This window comes from Blennius ocellaris (assembly GCF_963422515.1).
Source record: "Blennius ocellaris genome assembly, chromosome: 16".
In the NCBI taxonomy this organism is placed as follows: domain Eukaryota; kingdom Metazoa; phylum Chordata; class Actinopteri; order Blenniiformes; family Blenniidae; genus Blennius; species Blennius ocellaris.
This window is the reverse complement of record NC_137665.1, coordinates 8,004,895-8,025,860: the sequence shown is the minus strand read 5'-3', so window position 1 is coordinate 8,025,860 and position 20,966 is coordinate 8,004,895. Positions and strand designations below refer to the sequence as shown.

The following is a 20,966-nucleotide window of genomic DNA, read 5'->3' as shown; positions in this document are numbered from 1 at the left end:
TTTTAAAAGATCTCCTTAAATCTTTATTCTGCGAGTGTTGAACCACTCTCGCGTTAGGTGTGACACTGTGATGTCGGAGCGTGGCAGCGGTCACGTGAACGCGGCATCAGCCGGTGAGAGCTGTGTGCTGACGAGCCGTTGCTTTGTAGGAACAGCTGGTGGTTTCTGTCAGCCAACTCCTCGGATTCACACAGCGGCCACTCGGCGCGAATAAAAGTTCAATTTAGACTCGTAAACCGGTCGCTCTCGCTGTGATTCCAGTCTCTGCCGCTGTGCCGGCAGATGTCAACCCGCGGACGTCACTTTATGTGCCAGTTTGGTTAATTAGCGTCCGTTAGCTGTGGCGCACAAGAAGTTAATGCTCCTCCCTGCGAAAACACCTGCTAACGGACATTCTATATCCCAGGGAAGCACATCGAGGAGAGAAAGAGAGCGAGAGAGAGGAAAGAAAATCGGTTTCTGTTCAGATCATGGCTCACGTCCACTATAAATTCTCCTCCAAGCTGAGCTACGACATGGTGGTGTTTGACGGCCCGCACACCACGCTGAGCGAGCTGAAGAAGCAGATCATGGGCAAGGAGAAGCTGCGAGCCGCGGACTGCGACCTGCAGATCACCAACGCACAGACCAAGCAAGGTAACCAAGTTAAAACCTGGGGCACGGGCCGTCTGTGTTTATGGCGACTTGTGTGAACTTTGGCTGACACGTGGTGAGTGTTTGTCAGCTGTTTGGTGGGAGGGCGGCGGGTTGCGTCACCTCTTGTCTGTGCGTTTTTTGGACTGAGGTTGGGGGGGGGGGGTCCAGAAAAGTCACGCCGGGACAAAAGGTGGGTGCTGGTGTTTGAATAGACCGCATTCCTGCTGCCTCATGGAGTTATTAAACCACCTGATGGTGGTGGTGGTGGTGATGGTGGTGCAGCTCTCTGTGTCGTGCATGTGCGAGTCCCACGAGAGGTGTGGGTTAAAAATAGCAAAGGTACGATCAGGAGGCATGCCCATAAGGTTCGGTGTGCCGTTAGAAGCTCTCTGACACACCTAGAAAGCAGCAAAAAAAATAATCACATTAACTGCTGCAGCAACACCATCATTGCAATAATTAAACGGGGCAAACGAGGAACTCCAGTGTCATGCAGATTAAACATGATAAATATCACCTTTGGAGAGTCAACATCTCTCAGATAAGATTCGAATTAGGTTGTGAAACAGGCCTTGTAATGAGTTTTCGGAGTGCAACCACCATGTGAGAAAGCGCTCATGAACTGAGCGATTACAAATGGAGGTTACAAAAGGACTCGTGTGGTGGGACAATGCATCATCTTGCAGAACACTGCAGCCTCCATCTACAAAATGGATACAGATGGATTGGAAATTGAAAAGTTGACTTGACACTTTATATCTACACGCATAACATGAACTAAAAGGTTTAGAGAATTTTAAAGAGGTAGTTTTCATTGATTTTTAATAAACTTTTAACTTGAGAAAGAAAAGTGAAATTTCCACTGTTTTAATTCACTGAATAAATTACTTCTTTTTTTTTTCTATTTAGTTCCACATTTTTAAGACCGCATTATAAAAGTGTGCCTGGTGAAGGCGCCAGTGTATTTCACAGACTAAAACAATCTTAAGTCAAAATACAACAAATAATAGGTTTACGAAAAGATGAACAAAATGTTTCAAAGCAACTGAAAAGTGAGTCCAAACAAACAAAAGAAACAAGACAAAATCATTAAGGCAACAACATGATCACAGAGAAATGTAAAGTGGAAAAAAAGGCGAGAAGCACAATTGTTCAACTGTGACCCTGTGCAGACTGTAGACAATATGATTAAATACAATTCATGACGTAATACAAAATACTGCAAGATGATCAAAAGTTCTATAATCCTCACACACGATATAGTGTAAAGTACAGCCTCTCTGATGGCTTGATATTTTTACTTATTTGACTCTTGTAATGGAAAAAAGGCAACATACTGACTTGAATTTGTGCTTTACTTAAATGTGGTGAACGATCTTGCGTCTTTTTTGAAAATATATTTAAACGCCATTGAGACACTCGGCCTCATTTGCAGCCAGTGTTTCTCTTCACCCTTTACTTCTCAGGGATCATCGTTCTCACGTGCATGTTTTCAAATTCACAATCGCACGACTGCCTTGTTTCTAGCGTTGGTGAGGTAAGCAACGCTCACTGCCGCATCCCTGCTCTGTGTTGTTGTGTCTGCTGCTCCTGCCAAAATATTGCAGTCCCCAGTGGAAAAACTTCAACACCGACACTCCCAGCCAAGAAGAGAACCAAAAACCTAATGGAGTCATTTCTTTAGCGTTTACCAACAACAAATGAGTGGTTTGCGTTCTCGTGCCACCTGAGTTTAAACACTACTGTATAATCATATTATCTTAACTATAACATGGCTAGAATTTGGTTGATCGTTGTACTGGAACCCTCAATTTGTGTGTCTAAATCTCTCTCAGAGTACACGGGTGATGACGATCTGATCCCGAAAGGCTCCTCAGTCATCGTCCGAAGGATCCCCATCATTGGAGCGAGGCCCAGCTCGAACAGCAAGGCCAAGAACATGTAAGTGTATAATTTTTGAGAGGTTGGGGTTGGCAGCTGCTTTCTTGTACCGTTTATCAGTATTGATATTCCTGTGATAGCAACAGCTCCACCCCGCCTGAGCCTGCTACACCCTGAGACTTACAAGTCGACCTTTAGCCATTTATTGTCACTCAAACAAGAGGTTGATGAGAAACAAGCCAGATCCGAGTGGGTACTGGCTATAGTTTGTGAAGATCAAGACGTTTGGCCCTGGTAGGCGTCCAGTCTAATGTGGAAGTACTGTTATGGTATCGGAAAGAAATGTTGTTGTTTTTTCCCCCACAAAAAATACAACATAAAACCTACATGCAGCTTTTATCACAGGGACTGAAAAATAAAAATGTAATCAGATATACTATATTCATAGGTTTGGCACAGCCTGTTGCTGTATCAATTTTTCTTTATTGTCACGTGATTAAATCTGAGTTTCTATGATAAAAAAAAAAAGCTGATAGAAGAGAGTAAGTCATATATCTGCACCTACACAGTCAGGGATTACCCAGATATTAGCCCGGCTTACATAGAGGAGCCAGGGGTGTTGTGGGTTTTATGCTTGGAAAGCAGGACCTCACTGGAACAGACCAACAGCCACGTGATTAGCCCCGTCAGCAGCATGCACACCCGGGGAGAGGAATGAGGGCTAAAGTATGTTTTAACTCTATGGGAAACACCCAATGCAATGTACTAATCCTGCCCCTTCAGAAGTTTCTTCATTTTCATCACAACATACTTCCAAATAGGCCACAGAAATGAGCCAATGATGACAACCATGATTATGAGTTTTTGTAAATCGGTGCATCTGTAGATAAAAAAAATCAATGTGTCTTTGTGCCATTATTTGCATCTGCTTTCTGTTTCTTATGTGTTAATGACGGCACACTAAACTCTGAAACGACTCGAAGTTGTCAGTTCCGCAAAAGTTGGCTCAATAAACCTGGAAAGTTTAGCTCATGTTCAGTGTAAGAGTTCTGATACAACGCTTCCACAAAGAGGTTGATTTGAACGCAGCCTGGCGGTGTGTGACGGTGCACATTCATTTCTAAACAGCTTGTGCTGCAGTCGAGGAAAGCGTTGGTATTTATAAAAAAAATGTATTGTCGAAAAGTCTTTTTGAACACTTGTACTTTTCACAATTTTACTGAACTACAGAATTGGGTATGTGTTAACTCGTGAAACTAATTAATTTATTTAAAGAGGTTAGGATTGCTGTGTAATCTTATCATCCCCAGATCCACTTCAAAGCTTCATATAGTTGCCAGGTGCTACTGCCGTTATGCGATTTCACAATAACGTCTGTGAAGACGGCTCGAGGGACGTGATAATTAGGGACGTGTTCATCCAGTTTGACAAGAAAACCTTCGAGCAAAATTCACATTCCTGGATTCATGGAGTTTTTCCCCACAAACCATACTTTCTTGAATCCCTCCTCTCACAGTTAAACCAAACAAGTTTGCATTCACGCTGGACTCATTTGAGCGCAAACAAAAAAAGGGTTGTCATGAAACTTTTAGTGAGTCAATTTACTTTTGGGAAATGTTATTCTTAGGTTTTCAAATGGTCCTCCAGAGTTGGTGTAATATGAAAGACCCTTTGTGTCACACTGGCTTCACAAGGCAGCTCAACAATCTGTGGAAGCAGAGAGGGAACTTATACCCCAAAGACTAGCTGCAGAAGATCTGCCCGACACCGACAGCTGAAGCCTCGTATTGACTTTGGCTGAACTTTAGACTTGGATTTTGTCCTGCATCACTTGCGCTGAAAGTGCTTCCTTAATATCAAGTGATATTGCAAATAAGAACGGTATTTATATCCAGGTTTGTTATTTGAACTAGACATTGGGAACCGATTGCATTGTCACTGCAGACTTTGGTTTCTTTTCGTTTCAGGCAGCGATCAGATGTCCAACTTCACCACGCCTTTGGAGCCAGCAGAGCCGTACGTAGCCCCCCCCCCCCCCCAAAAAAAAATGCAATTGCAAAATGCTCTGGATGTGATGTTGCATGTCTCAACAATGATACGAAACACAAACTATATATTAGGAGTGCATCTGAAATATCTGACAGATTGGTTTGTGCTGGTTTCACAATATTTTCACAAATGAGATCTTAATGATAATAAATGAAAACCACTTTTCCAAAGGAATATTTACAATTACAGAAAAAAAATAGGTTTATAGTGTTCGATTAACAAAAAAACAGGTAAAACTACACACAGTTGGTTCATTTCACATGAAGGCTGGCAGCGGTTAATGAATCTGCTGCGTCATCGCTCAGTGTTGTATTGGTTGAGTCGGTGTGTCAGAGGGAGGTGAAGGCTGCATGGGCGGGTTGAACATTATCACACAGACCAGTGAGTCACAGCTGATAAACCCAACTGCTCTTTCACCATGCCAGTGCGCAGAGTCTGATCACAAGCCGTTCAACCGTTTGTCAGGAAAAAGAAAAGAATAAAACCTATATGGTTCAGATTTAATGAGGCTTTTGTGTAGTTAAGTCACAGGTTCCCATCAAAGTCTAGAAACGCATGGCATCCGTTACTGAAAACACAAGTCTAAAAAACACATTATTCAAGCTCGACTTGCAGCAGTTGAGGTTTCTCCAAAAGCTCACGCCTCAATAACTGAGTGGTGTGTTGTTGTTTTTTTTGTTTGTTTGTTTTTTTTTTCTTGCGCTCCACTCATCTAAAAGCTTTTACTTGCTGCAGTCTGAATTGGTGTGCACTGACCTGAGCTGACCTGATTCTCTCTCTGGTTTCTCAGTAGGAGAAGTGTCTGCCACCCTTCTTTAGTACTTTCAGTTTGTTTACAGTTTTTCATTTTCTTTTTTTTCCCAAACCAATAAAATTTCCAGTTCGCACAAAGGTGTTGTGTATTGATTGTGTGTGAGACAGTGATGCTGATATAGTTGCAGCTGTAAATCGGTGCATGAGATGATCAGACATTTATGATCTTTTGGTAAAACCAAAGCTCAAACAGTTGTATGCCATCTTCTAATGTTTGCTTTTAAATGACTTCATATAATTACATTTTAGTTTTTAATGTCCCAGACTTTAATGTTCTTTTATTTTATGTGGCACTTTTTTAGATTGCACTTTGTGAAGGTTACTATGTAAACAAGATGATGCACCCTCACTAAAAAGGAGAATATCCAGGAAACTGGATTTTTTTTTTTTTTTTTTTTTTTTTTTTTTTTTTAAAGAGGCTTGATACAAATCTGCAAAAGCAGATATGTGCTGATTGATGCCCCAACTCAGATATACTCTTAAAGCAAAGCAATTTTTCTCATTAGTTGATTGATTTTATAGGTAAATTTTGTTGCATTTATTTAATCAATAAGTGGTGATATATAGTGGTATTTTCACGCAGGTCTGCACATTTCAGAGGATTTTTATTTGCAAGACCTTAAAGCTCAATTCTTTATTTCTTTTTAGATGAGCATTTTTGGTCAGCCTGAATAAAAAAAAAAAAAAGCAGCAGAGTTTATTGGGTTGAATGATGTTCTAAGGGCAGGACAAAAAAAAAAAAAGAATTCCAGACTTTTATGATTGGCATTTAATTTCACACGTCTCTTCGTGTGTGTGCTGTTGGTCATACAGGGGATTTGGTGATTTATAAAAATGTTTCAATATAGAATGTTTTCTTAAGCCAAAATCTTATATCATATATCAGAGCATAGTCGCTCTTAAATACTAGGGTGAAGATGCGTCATCGGATTGATTTAATGCAGCTTCTAATTGGACAAAAAGCAGAAATTCAATATTTGTATATATATTATAAAACATTGATGTTTCAAGTAAGTTCTCGACGAGAACAAGAGAGTTATTTGTAGATGTCTGTTTCAGTGGTGGCAGGGATATTTCAGTTTTTAAGGTACAACAGTCATTTATCTTCAGGATCCACTAAAGGCACAATTGGATCTCAAGTGGGCCGGACCGTTAAAACGAGACATTGACTAAAACGCCAAGAGCTGCAACATTTTAACGCCCAGAAATTCAAGTGGATCCTGAATTTTACATTTGATGCACTTTTTACGAAACGGCATCAATGTTACATTTTTGTTGAAGAAAAAGAAAAGAGTGCTCACACTTCCTTCTGAATGGTTTCTCTTCAGTGTGGCCAAGGCTTTCTGCAGCCTTCATTATGCACATTTTCACCAAGTCACCCTCATGGTGAGCTCTAACGCTCATGCAACTGCTGACTATAACGGAGGGTCAGTGGGCCTTTCGCTGCTGGACCACTAATCTCAGCTACAGTTTTTATGTATGCGTTGCATCAAGACTACTACAGTTACTGAATAGAGTGACCCCTAAAGGACTCACAAGAATAAGCAGTTATTTTCAACTTTATTTTCTCACTTTGCAAAGGCGAGATTCAGTCCTTGTGTGGGCCTGATTTGAGTTGCAGGTCACATATTTGTAGTGCATTGGGTATCATCCGATGTGCAGGGTGATCAACTGATGGCTAAAAAAAAAAAAAACTGGAAAAAAAATACTCGGGGGGGGAATAAACTAAATTCATAGGAAGCAGTCATTTTTAGATCGAAAGCAGATTTGTTCAAATTTATAGCAAGTTTTTAAGGGGGGGGGGGGGGGGGGGGGGGGGGAACGTGTGAACTGGCTTGGAACAGCCTGGCAGAAATGATGCTGGTATGATTTTTATGCCAGCTGAATAACTGCTAAAAGTCGCGAGTGTGAATGAGAACAGTAGCTTTCCATGCCTCACAGCACATCCCCTGAGGCACGGGGTTGCAGCCTCAAGGTTATAAGGAACGCGGCTTTGTTTCTAAATGTCCTCAATCATTTTTCAGTCCTTTGGCATCGTCTTTGCTGGAGTTTTGGTCAGACAGTTTATCCACAAAAAGTTGTGTCACCTTCTCATCTCGTCTATATTTAACAGATGGATGAGCAGAAATCAACCAGCACCTTGTCCTTCTTTTCCAAGGTATGCACCCAATCTTTTATTTTTCATATTTATCTTGTATTTTGTTTATTTCAATTAAACCCTACGTGATGTCTCGGAGTCTGTTTGAAAACCTTACATTTATTTATGTACGTGCAGATGGCTAACCTGGCCGATGCAGATGTGCCAGAGGAGGATAAGCTCAAAGTTCTGATGAGTCAGTCTATCTGCGACTCTATGAAGTGAGTCGAGTCTGCTCCTCGATACTTTACCTGCTTTTTCTTGTCATCTCTGCTCTTATTTTCCAACTATGTTGTTTGCTACATTGTTTTCTTTTCTCTTATTCCCTTGCTCTCTATCCAGTTTGACCAAGAAGTCTGGCAGCCTTCCTGAGGGCTATACTTGTTTTCGCTGTGGACTTTCTGGACACCACATCAGGAACTGTCCAACAATTGGAGTAAATATCCTTATTATCATCGTTAACTCAGGCGATGTTCTAACTGCAATCCGTGTTCAGCTGAACTTTGATTTAAATCCAGAATTCTTTGTGCATTATGGACAATGGGGGATTGTTTCCATGTTTGCAAGACTTCTTTCAGGATTAGTCTCATATTCATCTAGTCAAAAACACTTTTTTGCTTCTTTTTTTCAATCAATGCCATTTAGGCCCATGAGACTGTCATCAAGAATAGTTTCTCACTTGTCAGGTTTGTTAAAACTACTTTTCATGAGTGGCCCCTTTAATGTTATTGTTGACCTGAAACAACCAGTTCTAATTTTAAGACTTGACTCTCTAACATAGATAAATAATTGTCACTGCCACCCAAATATATCTCAAGAGTTCGAAACAGACAGACACAACCTGCTCGATGAAGGAGTGTAAAGATGAAACACAAGATTTTTGTAGCTATGTAGATGAATTTAGTACTAAGATTTTATCATACTAATTCAAAAGGTTGCCAGTGAATATTGCATGGGCATCAAACGAATTGTTATTGACTTATTTGGTTATTGATTCAGTCTGTAACACAGTGATTTCTTGCGTCTAACAAAAAACGTCCTTAATTCCAAATTAAAGATGGGCAATCTGCATGACCATCATGCTATTTTCTTACTGGTTACCCTTACCCTAATGTTGTACTCTTGGCATGATTTGACAGAAATAGTTGCACTGTAAAATTGTAATAAATATTCATCACTTCCATGTCACCAACATAACTCAACTTATCTGTAATGTAGCCTCTATATTGCAAGGTAACACTAATGCTACTTGACTTAATATCATAGTATTGCAAGTTGTGTTGTTATATTTACATAGTATCAATACATTTCTGAGACCTACGGGGAATTATGCATCGACTGGATGAAGGCATCCAAGCTTTGATCTCTTACAAGTAGCTACACATCTTCCTCTGCAAAGAAACTGTTATTGGTTGAGTAGTCTTTATGTGTGGGAGAGCCTTCAGTGGACCTGTACGTAGTTAATTACCGCTGTCATGGATTGGTTAACTGTATATATTTTGTGTGTCTTGTCAGCAAGATAAAAATGCCGAGGCTCCTCTGAAGATAAAGAAGAGCACGGGCATCCCTCGTTCCTTCATGGTTGAGGTGGACGACCCCAGCATAAAAGGAGCCATGCTCACCAACTGTGGACGTTATGCTATTCCTGCTATAGACGCGTGAGTATAGATAGGAGTGTTGTGTTTAACGTTTTCAAAAGATACGAGTTTGGAAAATAAGTTTGTTTACTTTCTGGCTAAGAGATCTTTGTCAAAAATGTGTACTGCAAATCTAACATAAAGACAAGAGCATTTCTATCCTAATGACTCATTTGGCTTATTTGAAGACGCTTACATGAAAAGTGTTTAATCAAAGATTGACTGATGGGTAAAAGTTCACCCATTTACTTACATTATTTTCTGTCTGCAGTGAAGCGTATGCGATTGGTAAAAAGGAAAAGCCTCCATTTTTTGTGCAAGAGTTAAAAAGTGAGGAAGAGCCCATACCTGACGAGCTCCTGTGTGTGATCTGCCGTGACCTGCTGTGTGATTCGGTGGTCATCCCCTGCTGTGGGAACAGCTACTGTGACGACTGTGAGTATCTCACACATATAAACTGATATGCACAGCCAATCAGCATTGAACTAATATTCTGGCAGTTGCCGTATTTTCTGGACTATTAAGCGCACCTGGATTGAAGCCGCACTGGAAAAATTTTAAACGAGAAAAAAAAATTTATAGGCCGTACTTGACTATAAGTGTTGTAACGGAGCAGACATTTCACTGCAGGACTACGAGGATTGCTCATGTTTTCATCAATTCCCAGAGAGAGAGAGAGAGACTTGCAATCACAGGGTTTTAGCTCAGTTGATAAAGTTGATTATTAGTTATTTGCCGATTGTGATTCTGAGAAGGAATATTTCTCAGCCACGGAGTCCAGTAGGGCGGCTTTACGTGATCCACCTGAACGCATCACTCACGGCTCTGAGCTGCTGGAGTTCTGGACCACGGAAAGCGGCACAAGACGAGGTCACAAAGAGCAGAAATATCACTTTTGGAGAAGCAGAAGCACTCAAAACAGCATGTATCTACATGCGGAAGTAGAATCTGGCAGCATGCATTCAAAGCGTGTGAAAAAAAGTAGCAGCTTATCGTCCGGATATTATGGTACTCTTCTGGCTTTACATGTCCACTCTTGTTCTGACTTCCTCAGGTATTCGCACCACTTTGCTGGATTCAGAAGATCATGTCTGCCCCACGTGCAACCAGTCAGACGTCTCCCCCGACACACTGATAGCCAATAAATTTCTCAGACAGGTAAATGAAGTAGAAATAGTTCAAGACAAATAAATAAATAGGAAAAAAGGTTTGGGTTTTTTTTCTTCTGTATAATTTCTATCTGTTTTAATGCACTCCAGAAATTAACTTCTCTGTTTCTGTCAATACAGGCTGTTAACAATTTTAAGAAAGAGCGAGGTTACGCCAACAAAAAGCAGCCTGCAGCCACCCAGTCCCAGAATTTAAACCCAACACCAAAACCTGCCCCCACCCCGCCTCTTCCCACCGGGCACGGTCTGCTGCAGAAGTCTCAGCATTCACGCTTCAGACAGCAGGTGAACTTCATAATGATGTGTTTCATCTGGGAGGAGGACAAACGCATCAGGCTGTCTGAGGAGCAAACAGAATAATTACTGTTTTTGTCAAAGTGACAGCACTTCTGTTAAAATCACTTCAACATTTAAATAAATACATTCATATCCTTTTTGTTTAGAAATTCTTAGAAAATTTGACATTTTTGGTCATTTCTTTATGTGTCATTTTTTGTTTTCCTTTTTGTAGGATTCCCCCCAGGTTTATCCGAAACCTGCAAAGACGCCGCCATTATCTCAGGTGCCTGTTGCTCCTCCCACAGCAACATGTCCTGTGTCTGTTGACACCACACCCAGTATCTCCTCAGAGCCAGTGCACAACAACCAAGAGATGTCAGCCAAGTATGTGAACACACACATTTCATTGATTCACATGTGTTTGTGGTGTCGGATAATTATGTCTTTGTCCAGGTTTGGGCTCAGCTATCGTGAAATTAACTTAAAGAAACAGATTTAATTAATTCTCTGTCTTAACACTTTGTATCGTTTAGCTTTGAGGCATTACAGTTATTTAAACAGGACAGAGTCTTGCTGAGCTTCAGCCAAACACTGAGCGTACTCCAAACAGAGCAGTGGTGAAACACCTCAAGCTGTTTTTACTACTGCACAATAGCTGAAGAACAATTTCTACATGTTGCGGGCTGTCAGCGACACATAATTCACATTGTAATCTTTTATTTTGCAAGAATGCTGCTCACACGTATACCGAAGTCATCAAAGATGTGTTAAATGCTGCAATCGTCTTCTATACGAGTGTGTATTTTTGAATAAGTTAAAGCTGCTTTTTTTTCAAGGGTACTAAATATACATTCTGAACTGTATTATCAGGGACAACTCCCCATCTTCGTGTGTTCCGAGCAAAGATCCCACTGCTGCTCCATCCCAACTGACACCACTGGTGAGCGCGCGCGCACACACACACACACACACACAATCTAGCAATATGGAGACATGTTATTGAATCTTGTTTACGACTGTCTAGGGCAACGAGATTTCAATGGCAGAGCAGCCTCAGAGCGTCAGTGTGAATCAACAAGCGTCCTCAGGTGAGTGTGTAATGAGTGCTTCTGTTGTGTCCCCATATTATAACATATCTGCTATGTTGTTGTACTCAAGCAAACAGTGCATTGATCAAAAAAGACCTAAAACAGTTTTTCTTTGGCTCCACAGGTTCCTCAGAACACTCCAAGTCATCAACCAGTCTGAATAGGTCAGTAAACTATTTCATTGAATTTACCGGTCTATATTTAGTTTAAAAGTCTATTAAAACTTGTTGTCTTTCCTGAAGCTCGGCTTCCTCTGCCGGATGTACCACTGGAAGCTGGAATGAATCTATCAAGCAACATCCTATTCCCCCATCTCCGTTTTCCCCTTCCATTTTTCACATGAACCTACCCGCCCATCAACCTAACGGCTGTTACCCTCCTGGATTCCCTCCCACCGCACCCATCTGGACGCCCGCAGCCCTGCAGGGCTCCATCATCCCCTCCCTCTGCTCCCCCACCCCTTCCGTACCCATGGAGTGGTACAGGCATCAGAGAAAGGAAAGGTATGAAATGTTATTGATCTGCTGATATATAATGTGTTGGATCATACACTTTGAATACTGAAGTTGCTTTGAGATGACAACATGCATAGAGAAGTGAAAATGTTTCTCATTCTTTAGAATCTCACAATGACTACTGTATGTAACTAGTGTATAGTGGATTGTAAATCCACTATACACTCCTGAATATTCTGCTGCGGTGAATTATAAACAGGTTTTAACTGAAGCACCAAAATGCAGTAATAAGGAACAGGAACAAGATATTAAATGGGGGGGTTATTTGGGGGGGGGGGGGGGGGGGCAGGCTTTTAATCATCTGATCACACTTTCTCTTTGTCACACAGTTCACCTCACAGAGCTTCCAGCAGCAGACGCTCCCCCACTTATTCTAAAGCAAAGTCCAAGTCTTCTCAATACTACTCTCACTCTTCGAGTCGTTCTGAATCCCGCTCTCGCTCCAGATCCAAAGGCAGATCGAGGTATTTTCTCCGGCTTTCAGAAGAGACGTGTTTTTTTTTTTGTTTTTTTTTGTATGTTCTGCGTGTCTGTTTGAAAGGGATTATATTTACATTTCCTCTTTGGTGTACACAGCGAAATATCCTCATTTCAGAATGGTAACGTCTTTTAAACAATGCTATGTGAATATGTTCAGATACTTTTACATCACTTGATGGCTTTTTTCAGACAGCCAAATTCCAACAGAGTATTTTTTTATTATGTTGAGAATAGGAGGAGTCATGTATCTCAGGTGTGCTTGAATTCACAGATACACACATAACTTGTGATAAAAAAAAAAATTTTCAATAATTTTGTGAATTTTATTTTCCAGGCATCGCTCTCCTTATTCCCGTCGCAGGGACCACCACTCACGCTCCCGCCCTGCTTCTTCCTATACATTTGGTTACAAACGCTCACATTCCCCGACACCTTCTTCCTCATCGTCTCCTCGAGGGGGTTACCAGTCTAAGTCTAAGTCACCTACAGACCACCGGAGAAACCGCCATCCCAGCAAACGGTCATCTTCGGGCATCAGGCGGCGAGGAGAACGCTCCAGAAGGGAAGCAGCGGGCACAAACCAGCAAGCTGAGACCGGAATTCAGAGTAGCAGCTTGGAGCTGGACAGAGAGCGCTATTTGCAGTGGAAGAAGGAGTACACAGAGTGGTGCGAAAAATATTTCAGCAGCTATGTCAGCCATTTCCACCAGCTGCCTTTTCCTCCCTTACCGGGTCTCCCTCCTGCTTGTCCTCAGTGGGAGGACAAAGACGGAATGACAAATCAATGTCAAGCCTCATGTTCCCAGTACCAAACACAAGGGAGACACGCCAGCAGGAGGGACGCCCGGTCCCCTTCGTCGGACTCGTCCAGTTGCAGTCGCTCCCCTCCATCGCATTCATCAAGCGAAAGTCACTCAACCCGATCTCAGTCACCCAGTCAGTCATCTCCTTCTCATAAGGAGAGTCACTGCTGTTCACCTCCATCTCAGTCATCCAGCGATGGCCTCTCCGCACAATCTGAAGATAGAAATCAAACGGGGACTTATGAGAGCTGCGCTGACAATAACAGCCACCTGCCAGTCACACAAACTGGAAGCGCCGACGTCCAGCAGCCGACGCTGAAAAATGCGGAGGAGTCTGATCTCCTGAAACAAGAGCAAATGGAGGTGAAAACACAAGAGTTAGAAAGACAGGTGGGATCATCACCTCCTCATGCTGCAGACTCTGAAGATGAAAGCCAGTACAAGGAGAAGAAGATCAAGACAGAAGTACCAGCCTGTGAGCATGAAGTATCAAATGCCATTGGCACCTTGGAGTTGGTCCCACAACTCTTCACATCAGATAAAAGTCAAGACAAGCATCATGAGACAAAACATAAAGAAGGGAAGAATCTGGAGAAGGAAAAAGCAATGAGGAGAGACAAAGATTCACATTCTGGGCGAGTTGAAGATGGACCACACAAAGTAAAGCCCAAGAAGGAGCCCAACTCGGTGGACCCATATAGAAAAGAAAGCTCTGAAAGAGGAGGGCATGACTCTAGATCAGCATGGAATCGAAGAAGAAAAGGGACAGACCTTCAAAGAAATGACAGAGAGAGGAGTCCTGCTGTGAAGCATCAAAGCAGCAAATGCCATAAAACTAAAACCGCACAAAATCCTGAAAGTCGAAAGAGTGAATCTCCAAAGCCACTTGAGGTAAAGAAACAGAAAAAAGAGAACAACACATGGCTTCAGACAAAGGCGGACATCTGGGAGGGAGGGATTAAGGTAAAACCACAGAAGAAGATAAACATCAACATCAACCTGGACGTGAAGAGAAAAGATGAAAGCATCGATCAACAGGACTTGTCTAATTTAGAAGGCATTAAGGAGAAAAAGCAGGAGAACGCAGAGCATGTTCTTGTTAAAGAGGAGACTATTAACAAAGGTCAGGCTGAAACTGAAGCAAATGGAAAGAAAGAGGCCATCAAAGAGGAGGAGACTTTGTTTAAAGAAGCAACAAAACCAGAAGAAGTTGAAGTTGCACAGAAATGGGACCAAACTTGTTTCACGGATGCCGGCAAGGTGATGTTGGTTGAAACTAAAGGTGGCGATGAACCTGAGGAAGACTTCACTCTGTGGCATTGTGCACTCAGTGGTGCAGGGGAGATGGACCGAGAGACAGAAGCAGAGGCTGAGGGCATCAGCCTGCAATGTCAAGAGTTGGCCACAAGTTCCCAGAAAGAAGTAGAGAATCCATGCAAGAAGAACGGAGGTGAAACAATGAAGGGGAAAATAAACGTGTGGGGAGAAGGGGATTCGAACATATTGATCCCACAGACGAGCAAAGACGAGATTCACCCTGAGCGACTGACCACAGCAGACGACAAGTAAGTATTTTTGCTGCTTTCCGACAATCTGTAATTCTTATTAAAAAGGATGGAACGCACAACTACTCCACTTTCGTTTCAGAATAACCAGGAAAATGTTGCTTTTAGCTTGAGTAAATTGGAAATAAAAGCATCCTGTGCTTGATCATATGTTCTTTACAAATAAAATTACTACTTTCAAACATGATTGTCTTACTGGATAACACAATAAATGCAAACAGGATTGAACAATATTTTTCAAAAATACAGAGAATAAACATATTTAAAAGCCACAGTTGTCAAAGGGATGCTTTGTCAACTCCTTTACCTCTTAAAAACATTTTAGCAAAGTGCTTTGACAGAAAAATACAAGTGTAAATGTAAGTGAAGGTTGAGGAGTTTTTTGACGGAAGTATATCATTTAACAGCATTATAGTGTTTTATTGTTCAGTATTTCAAGTAGTTTTGAAAGTGTTGAGGAAATAGCTTTTTATTCAAGGTTACTCAGACAAAGCAGATCCATAGACTGTAAAAAGGACACAACAAATACAAAAAAAAGCAGTAATCACATTAAGAAATTGTAAGTTGAGCACTCAGCAAAAGTAAATACAAAGAAGAATTCCAAGTATTCAGTTCGATGCAGATTTGTGAACATCTTATTTTTTTCTTTCAATCTAAATATAATCCGTTATTCACATGTTTTTATCTTTCACCTCCTGTATTTTGTGTGCTTGAATAGCTTATTTTTGAATTTTATTTTGATTTACAGTGTGGACAGTGGAGTGGGCAGATGTGGAGCTGAGGAGAGTGACAATGGGACAAATGTGACAAATCTGGACGTGAACCCTTCAGTCCGAGCTGCAGATGGATGGAAGGAGCAGGTTCTCGAGCAGGTACGTCTCCCAGAGCAGCCTGTGCGAAAGGTCCAGATGATATTTCAGTGTTATTTCAGTAAGACTGCATCACATTAAAGCAGAGATGTTGGTCAGTGTGTCTTGTGCCATTTGTCTGGTCATTCCCAGGTGTTTTGCTCCAAATGGGAGAGGGAAGAGGGAAAAGCGCAGGATGAAGGCGAGGTTGGAGTTCACACTGACACTCCTCCTGTGGCTCTGAGTCAAGCGCCGGTGACAGTGGCCATCAGGGAAATGGAGGGAGACGACGGCCCGCACAGACAGAGGTCAACGGAGATGGAAAGAGAGCAGGACAGAGTGACGGTGATGGAAAAAGACCAGGAGGCGCAAAGGAACGACAAAGCGTCTGCATCAAACGGAGGTGTGGTTCCCTCTAGTGGCAAAGACCAAACTCGCAGCGTGCTGTATCCACACAGTGACTCTGGGGGCGACCGGAAACGGGACCAGGAGAGGAAGAAATCAAAGGAACACAAAAGAGAGAAAGAAAAATTCAGGAGCAGGGATAGAGAGTCGGAGCGCAGCAGCGTTTCTCCGGCGAAAAAGGGCAAAATCTCATCTCACTCATCAACGTCACATGAAAGAGAGCGAGAGGGCAGCTATCGGAGCTCCTCCGGTATCACGAGCCGGCGAAGCAGCACTGGGAGAAGATCCACTGATCTGCCCGATGAAAGTCCAAAGAAACCACTCAGAGACACGTCACCAGCCCGGAAAAGCGGCCACCAAGATCCATCAAGAACCTACAGACACCAATCCAGGTCAGCGGGGAGTCGCAACTCCTCTCCTCCCTCCTCCCACAGACACAGCAAAGACAGAGATCTGCTCCCTCTTGAATCCTCTGCAGAGTCCCCAACCTGGGGGTGGGTGCAGGGCAGGAGTAGAAATGAAAGCAAAAGAGACGAAAAGGAGAGGGAGCTAAATAAAGTGAATAAAACCAAAACGTGCAGCAAATCGGGAAGAGATCATCGAGAGACTGCCGATCAAGAACGGGTCAGGAGGCATGGGGAGGAGGTCTTTTATAAACGGTATGAAGAAACCAAACTGGGGAAAAGATGAGAGCAAGACGCACACAATATACGAGACGGTTCATGCTGGACCTGAAATAAAGATGAGTTGTTACTTTGATTAAAAAAAAAAAAAAAGTGAAATTTACATGAATTTTCTTTTCTTTTCTTTTTTCTTTTTTTGACCAAAAGGTGCCTGAACTCTTTTTTTCTTTTTCTTTTTTTTTTTTTTTTTTGCACCTTCGTACTGTTCTGATCACTTTAAGTTCTTCTTATTTAATATGAATCATCCAAAGTGTGAAGGAGAAATGTACTTGATAATGAATGTGAATCAAACCAAAGGTCAAACTTTTACACTCTATAAAATGTTTAAGTTCAAGGGATTTTGCACATATTGCAGCCAGCTCACATCTACTAGCATGAATGATCTGGACCTGTCATGCAACTTGAATTAATGAAAGAAATGTCTCTCTGTAATTTGATTTCCCTCACGCACTGAGGGGCGCTTCTCAATTATCATTGAGAAGAGACTGGGCTTCTTTTTAGATACTGTGAATACTTGTGGTTTCAGACGTTATTATATAATTTCTTATTTTAAATGTTTCATCCAAAACAAGCTGACGAATTTATTTACCTGACTGAGTTTCAGTTTTTTGTTGTTTTTTTTTCCTGTTTTGAAGGAAATAAATGAGAAATACACACAAATTGTCTGGAGAGATTATTTTTTTCTGTTCAAATATATTTTGCGGTTAGTGTGATTTAATGTCCTTTATAGATGAGAAGCTCTAAAGGAAGCTGGTGAAACCAGCCATTTTGTTTTGTTTTGGAACGGTGGCACTTTCCAAAATAAAGAGGGACTAAACAAAACTGGAGCTAAAAATGTAGACACTTTTATTTCCCCACTAATGGTGCCTGTTCTTAAATATGGGACAAAACAATATCAATTTAGTTTTTTCAAATGAGTTTAATTACAATCCATTTATTGGAAAACATACATAGATTGTGTAGTAGTTGTAATTCATCGATTCAATTATTGTTCAGTACCTCTCGCGGGCATACATCAGATGATCATCTCGTATCATTCGTGTAGATCAGAGACGTCAAACATACGGCCCACCAGACAGTCCATTGGTCATTTGTCCTCGCAAACATTAGAAACGTGTACTACAAGCAAAACATTTGGGGAATTAAACCGTGGTTCCAATAGAAAGAATGTTTACAAAAAATTGATTTATTCACCAAATTGCCTTGTCTGAATGGTGCTACAAAAGTAAAATTGCCTTTCTGCAATTTACCTTGACAACATAAAATTGAATCCTATTTTATTTCATAGATATATATTATATATAATTTATATATAATGAATAACTGTTATGTTAGTGCGAACATCAATCATATATTTTTTCTTGAACGAATGTTGGACTACAAAAGAATTGAACCCTTTTTTGCATTCATTTTTCTTCACTTCATCCAGCTGTGTACCACCAGAGGGTGCTATGATTTATATTTTTTTAATCATTTACCAACGAAAGAGATGAAAAGTTGGCGTAAAACCCTGAGATATTTCTGTGCACTGACTGGAGAGAAAAAAGGAGAAGACATTCATTTGGTTCTCTCCACACTGCTTTGGTTTTGTAACAACATATACAAGTGAATCTGGTGAGTGGATTTTCACTGTAAAATTTGAAAAAAAAATGTTTTATCAATTTAAAGCTTCAGATTAAAAAAAATAAATAAAAAAAGAAAGTCAGATCAGTAAAGATGTCGGTGCTGTTTTACTTGTTTCTTCGAAACATGGCCCCCAAACTAAACTCAACATTTTGTCCTCTTTCGAATTTTCATCAAACATCATAATAAACCTGTCAATCTAATTTGTTCCTCCGCTTGCTGTCATCTCTCCAGCTCATTTCCTCTGCCCCCTCTTTTTATTTCAGGCATTGTGTTCTCTTCCCATCCAGGCAGCCTTCCATGTAACCCCAGACAGATTGAACACAGTGAAACCCGCCTCTCCCCTCATCTGCCTCCTTGCCTGAATGCCAGGTAAAGATGCCCAGATTGAGCACAACAAGTCATTTTCTGGCTTTACTTCCTCACTGTACAACGGTCCTGGCTCATGAAGCAAAACAAAAAAAAAACATATCAGAAGAAGCCACTGTAACCGTGAACAGAGTCGTTTTGGTCGCAGTCACTTTTCAGACAGATTGGTGGGTCTTTACAACGCTGGGCTTTTTTTGTAACTATAAATATGAAAGATGTGTGCAATATGCCTTCTGTCCCTTCTGGCTTGGGCTTTTGTTCCCACTGCGTGAGTTGGTGTGTGTGCGTGTTTGTGTTGATGCTTGAAGTGTATCCAGCCTTTTGCTTGCTTCATTAGCTCACTACAAGGGAGACATGGCAGCGATCCAGCTCCTCTGTCTTTCGTTCTGTCTCTCCTGTGTTCTGCTGCTGTGAGAGCAATCACTCAACATCGAGCCAAGGCATGCTGGGACTGAACCGTGGAAATGTGGGTGCGGGGATGCCCGACTTGGCTCCGGTCCAAATCGTTCATGGAGGGATGCAAGGACTCTCGGGACAGACGGACACCTCTAAGGTATCCTCTCCCTTTGACACCACTGCGTGACGTCCGCAACGGGTGCGAAACTTCATGAGTGGATTGTCGCTGCATCTGTTTCGTCGTGTTGTCTGATTGCTTTTGCACCGTTGTCGCCCCGTCTGAGATTAGTGTCCATCTGTGCTCGGTTGTGTGTATGCAAGACTGCAAAGGTGGTGGTGGTGGTGGTGGTGGTGGTGGGGGTATGAAGTGAACTAACAGGCAGTGGCAGACTGGAGCTGTGTTCAGCCGACAAGCCAGCAGACAAAGTAAAGAAATCAAGAATTGTGACAAAGAGACACTGCGAAGTAGGCAGATATATGACGATATTAGGTTGTGCTTAAGTTGTTGGGGAAAAAACAAACCCAAACAGACAAAAAAAAAAAAAAAAAACCCAGGATCATCTGACCAGCATATGAAGGCATCAGGAGAGTTGAGACATCAGACGGACAGACAAAGATCCTGGCAGGCAGAAGGACACAGACAGGTGGACGTCAAGAACAGCATCCCTCCTGATCAGAGATGAGGTACACATTTATTCTTTCTCCTTTCTTCCCTCCTCCGCCATTCACAACGTTTTGTTTGTTCCGGTGGTCCTATTTTTAGCCTTCTTGTTTTGTCTTCCTTTTTTTCTTTCTTTCTTTGCTGCTCCATTTCTTTCGTCTGTGTCTCCTTCCCTCCTTTGTGCCTGTGATGTGTGCAGACGTCTCAGGCGCCATGCCAACACTGCCTGGTGAACACCAAGCTGTGTGTGTGAGTGTGTGTGTGTTTGTGTGTGTGTGTGTGTGTGTGTGCGCGTGTGTTTGCCGACTGGCTTGTTTAGAGTTGGTGGCAGCTGCAAATACTTGTTTGTGGATTTACACACGTGTGGTTATTGGGTAAAGACCCACTACAGGCCTGTATTTGGGGATTACTAAAGTCTGAGTCTTTGTACAATGTCGTGGAGGAAAAACAGTCTTTAAAGTCATGTACTTCATGTTTGTAGAAGAATGAAAATATTGACCGTGAATGAGAAGCACGCACTGTTACATCAGCAAAAGGAAAAACAGCAGAACTTAATGAGCATAACTGGCGTAAACGTTGTGATCCTGCACCGTGCTTTATCTTTAAATTATGATTTTGGCGTGTTCAAGGTCACATAGACATAATTTGCCTGGTATTTCTCAGTTTGTATGTTTATGAATGGGCTTGGAAGTTCCGGCACTTTTGAATGAGCTGACAAGAAATGCTGCTGACATTGTTTTGACCATGTTGGTTATTTTGGTTGCAGTCATTTCACATAAACGTATAAAATTATGACTATAGTATTTCAAGTAAATGAGTAAATGTATCTACAGAAGTACAAAGATCATAACCCATCATATCTTAAAAGTCAACCTGGACAATTCAAACGGTTATAGGTTGATAACCTATAACCGCAAGCTCAGTGGTTG

General features: G+C 41.7%; 1 protein-coding gene across 1 annotated transcript; it reads left to right on the top strand.

Moving 5' to 3' along the window:
* Positions 1–224: 224 nt before the first annotated feature.
* On the top strand, positions 225–17,491 carry LOC308141341 (uncharacterized protein). The gene is made up of 19 exons (XM_080511453.1): positions 225–636; positions 2,472–2,577; positions 4,485–4,533; positions 7,493–7,537; positions 7,655–7,737; positions 7,859–7,952; positions 9,032–9,174; positions 9,425–9,588; positions 10,208–10,311; positions 10,443–10,607; positions 10,834–10,985; positions 11,472–11,541; positions 11,626–11,689; positions 11,814–11,853; positions 11,932–12,192; positions 12,534–12,668; positions 13,019–15,052; positions 15,801–15,924; positions 16,054–17,491. The coding sequence occupies exons 1-19, from the start codon at positions 471–473 to the stop codon at positions 16,993–16,995; spliced, it is 4,941 nt and encodes a 1,646-aa protein (XP_080367579.1). The 5' UTR covers positions 225–470; the 3' UTR covers positions 16,996–17,491.
* The last annotated feature ends 3,475 nt before the right edge of the window (positions 17,492–20,966 follow it).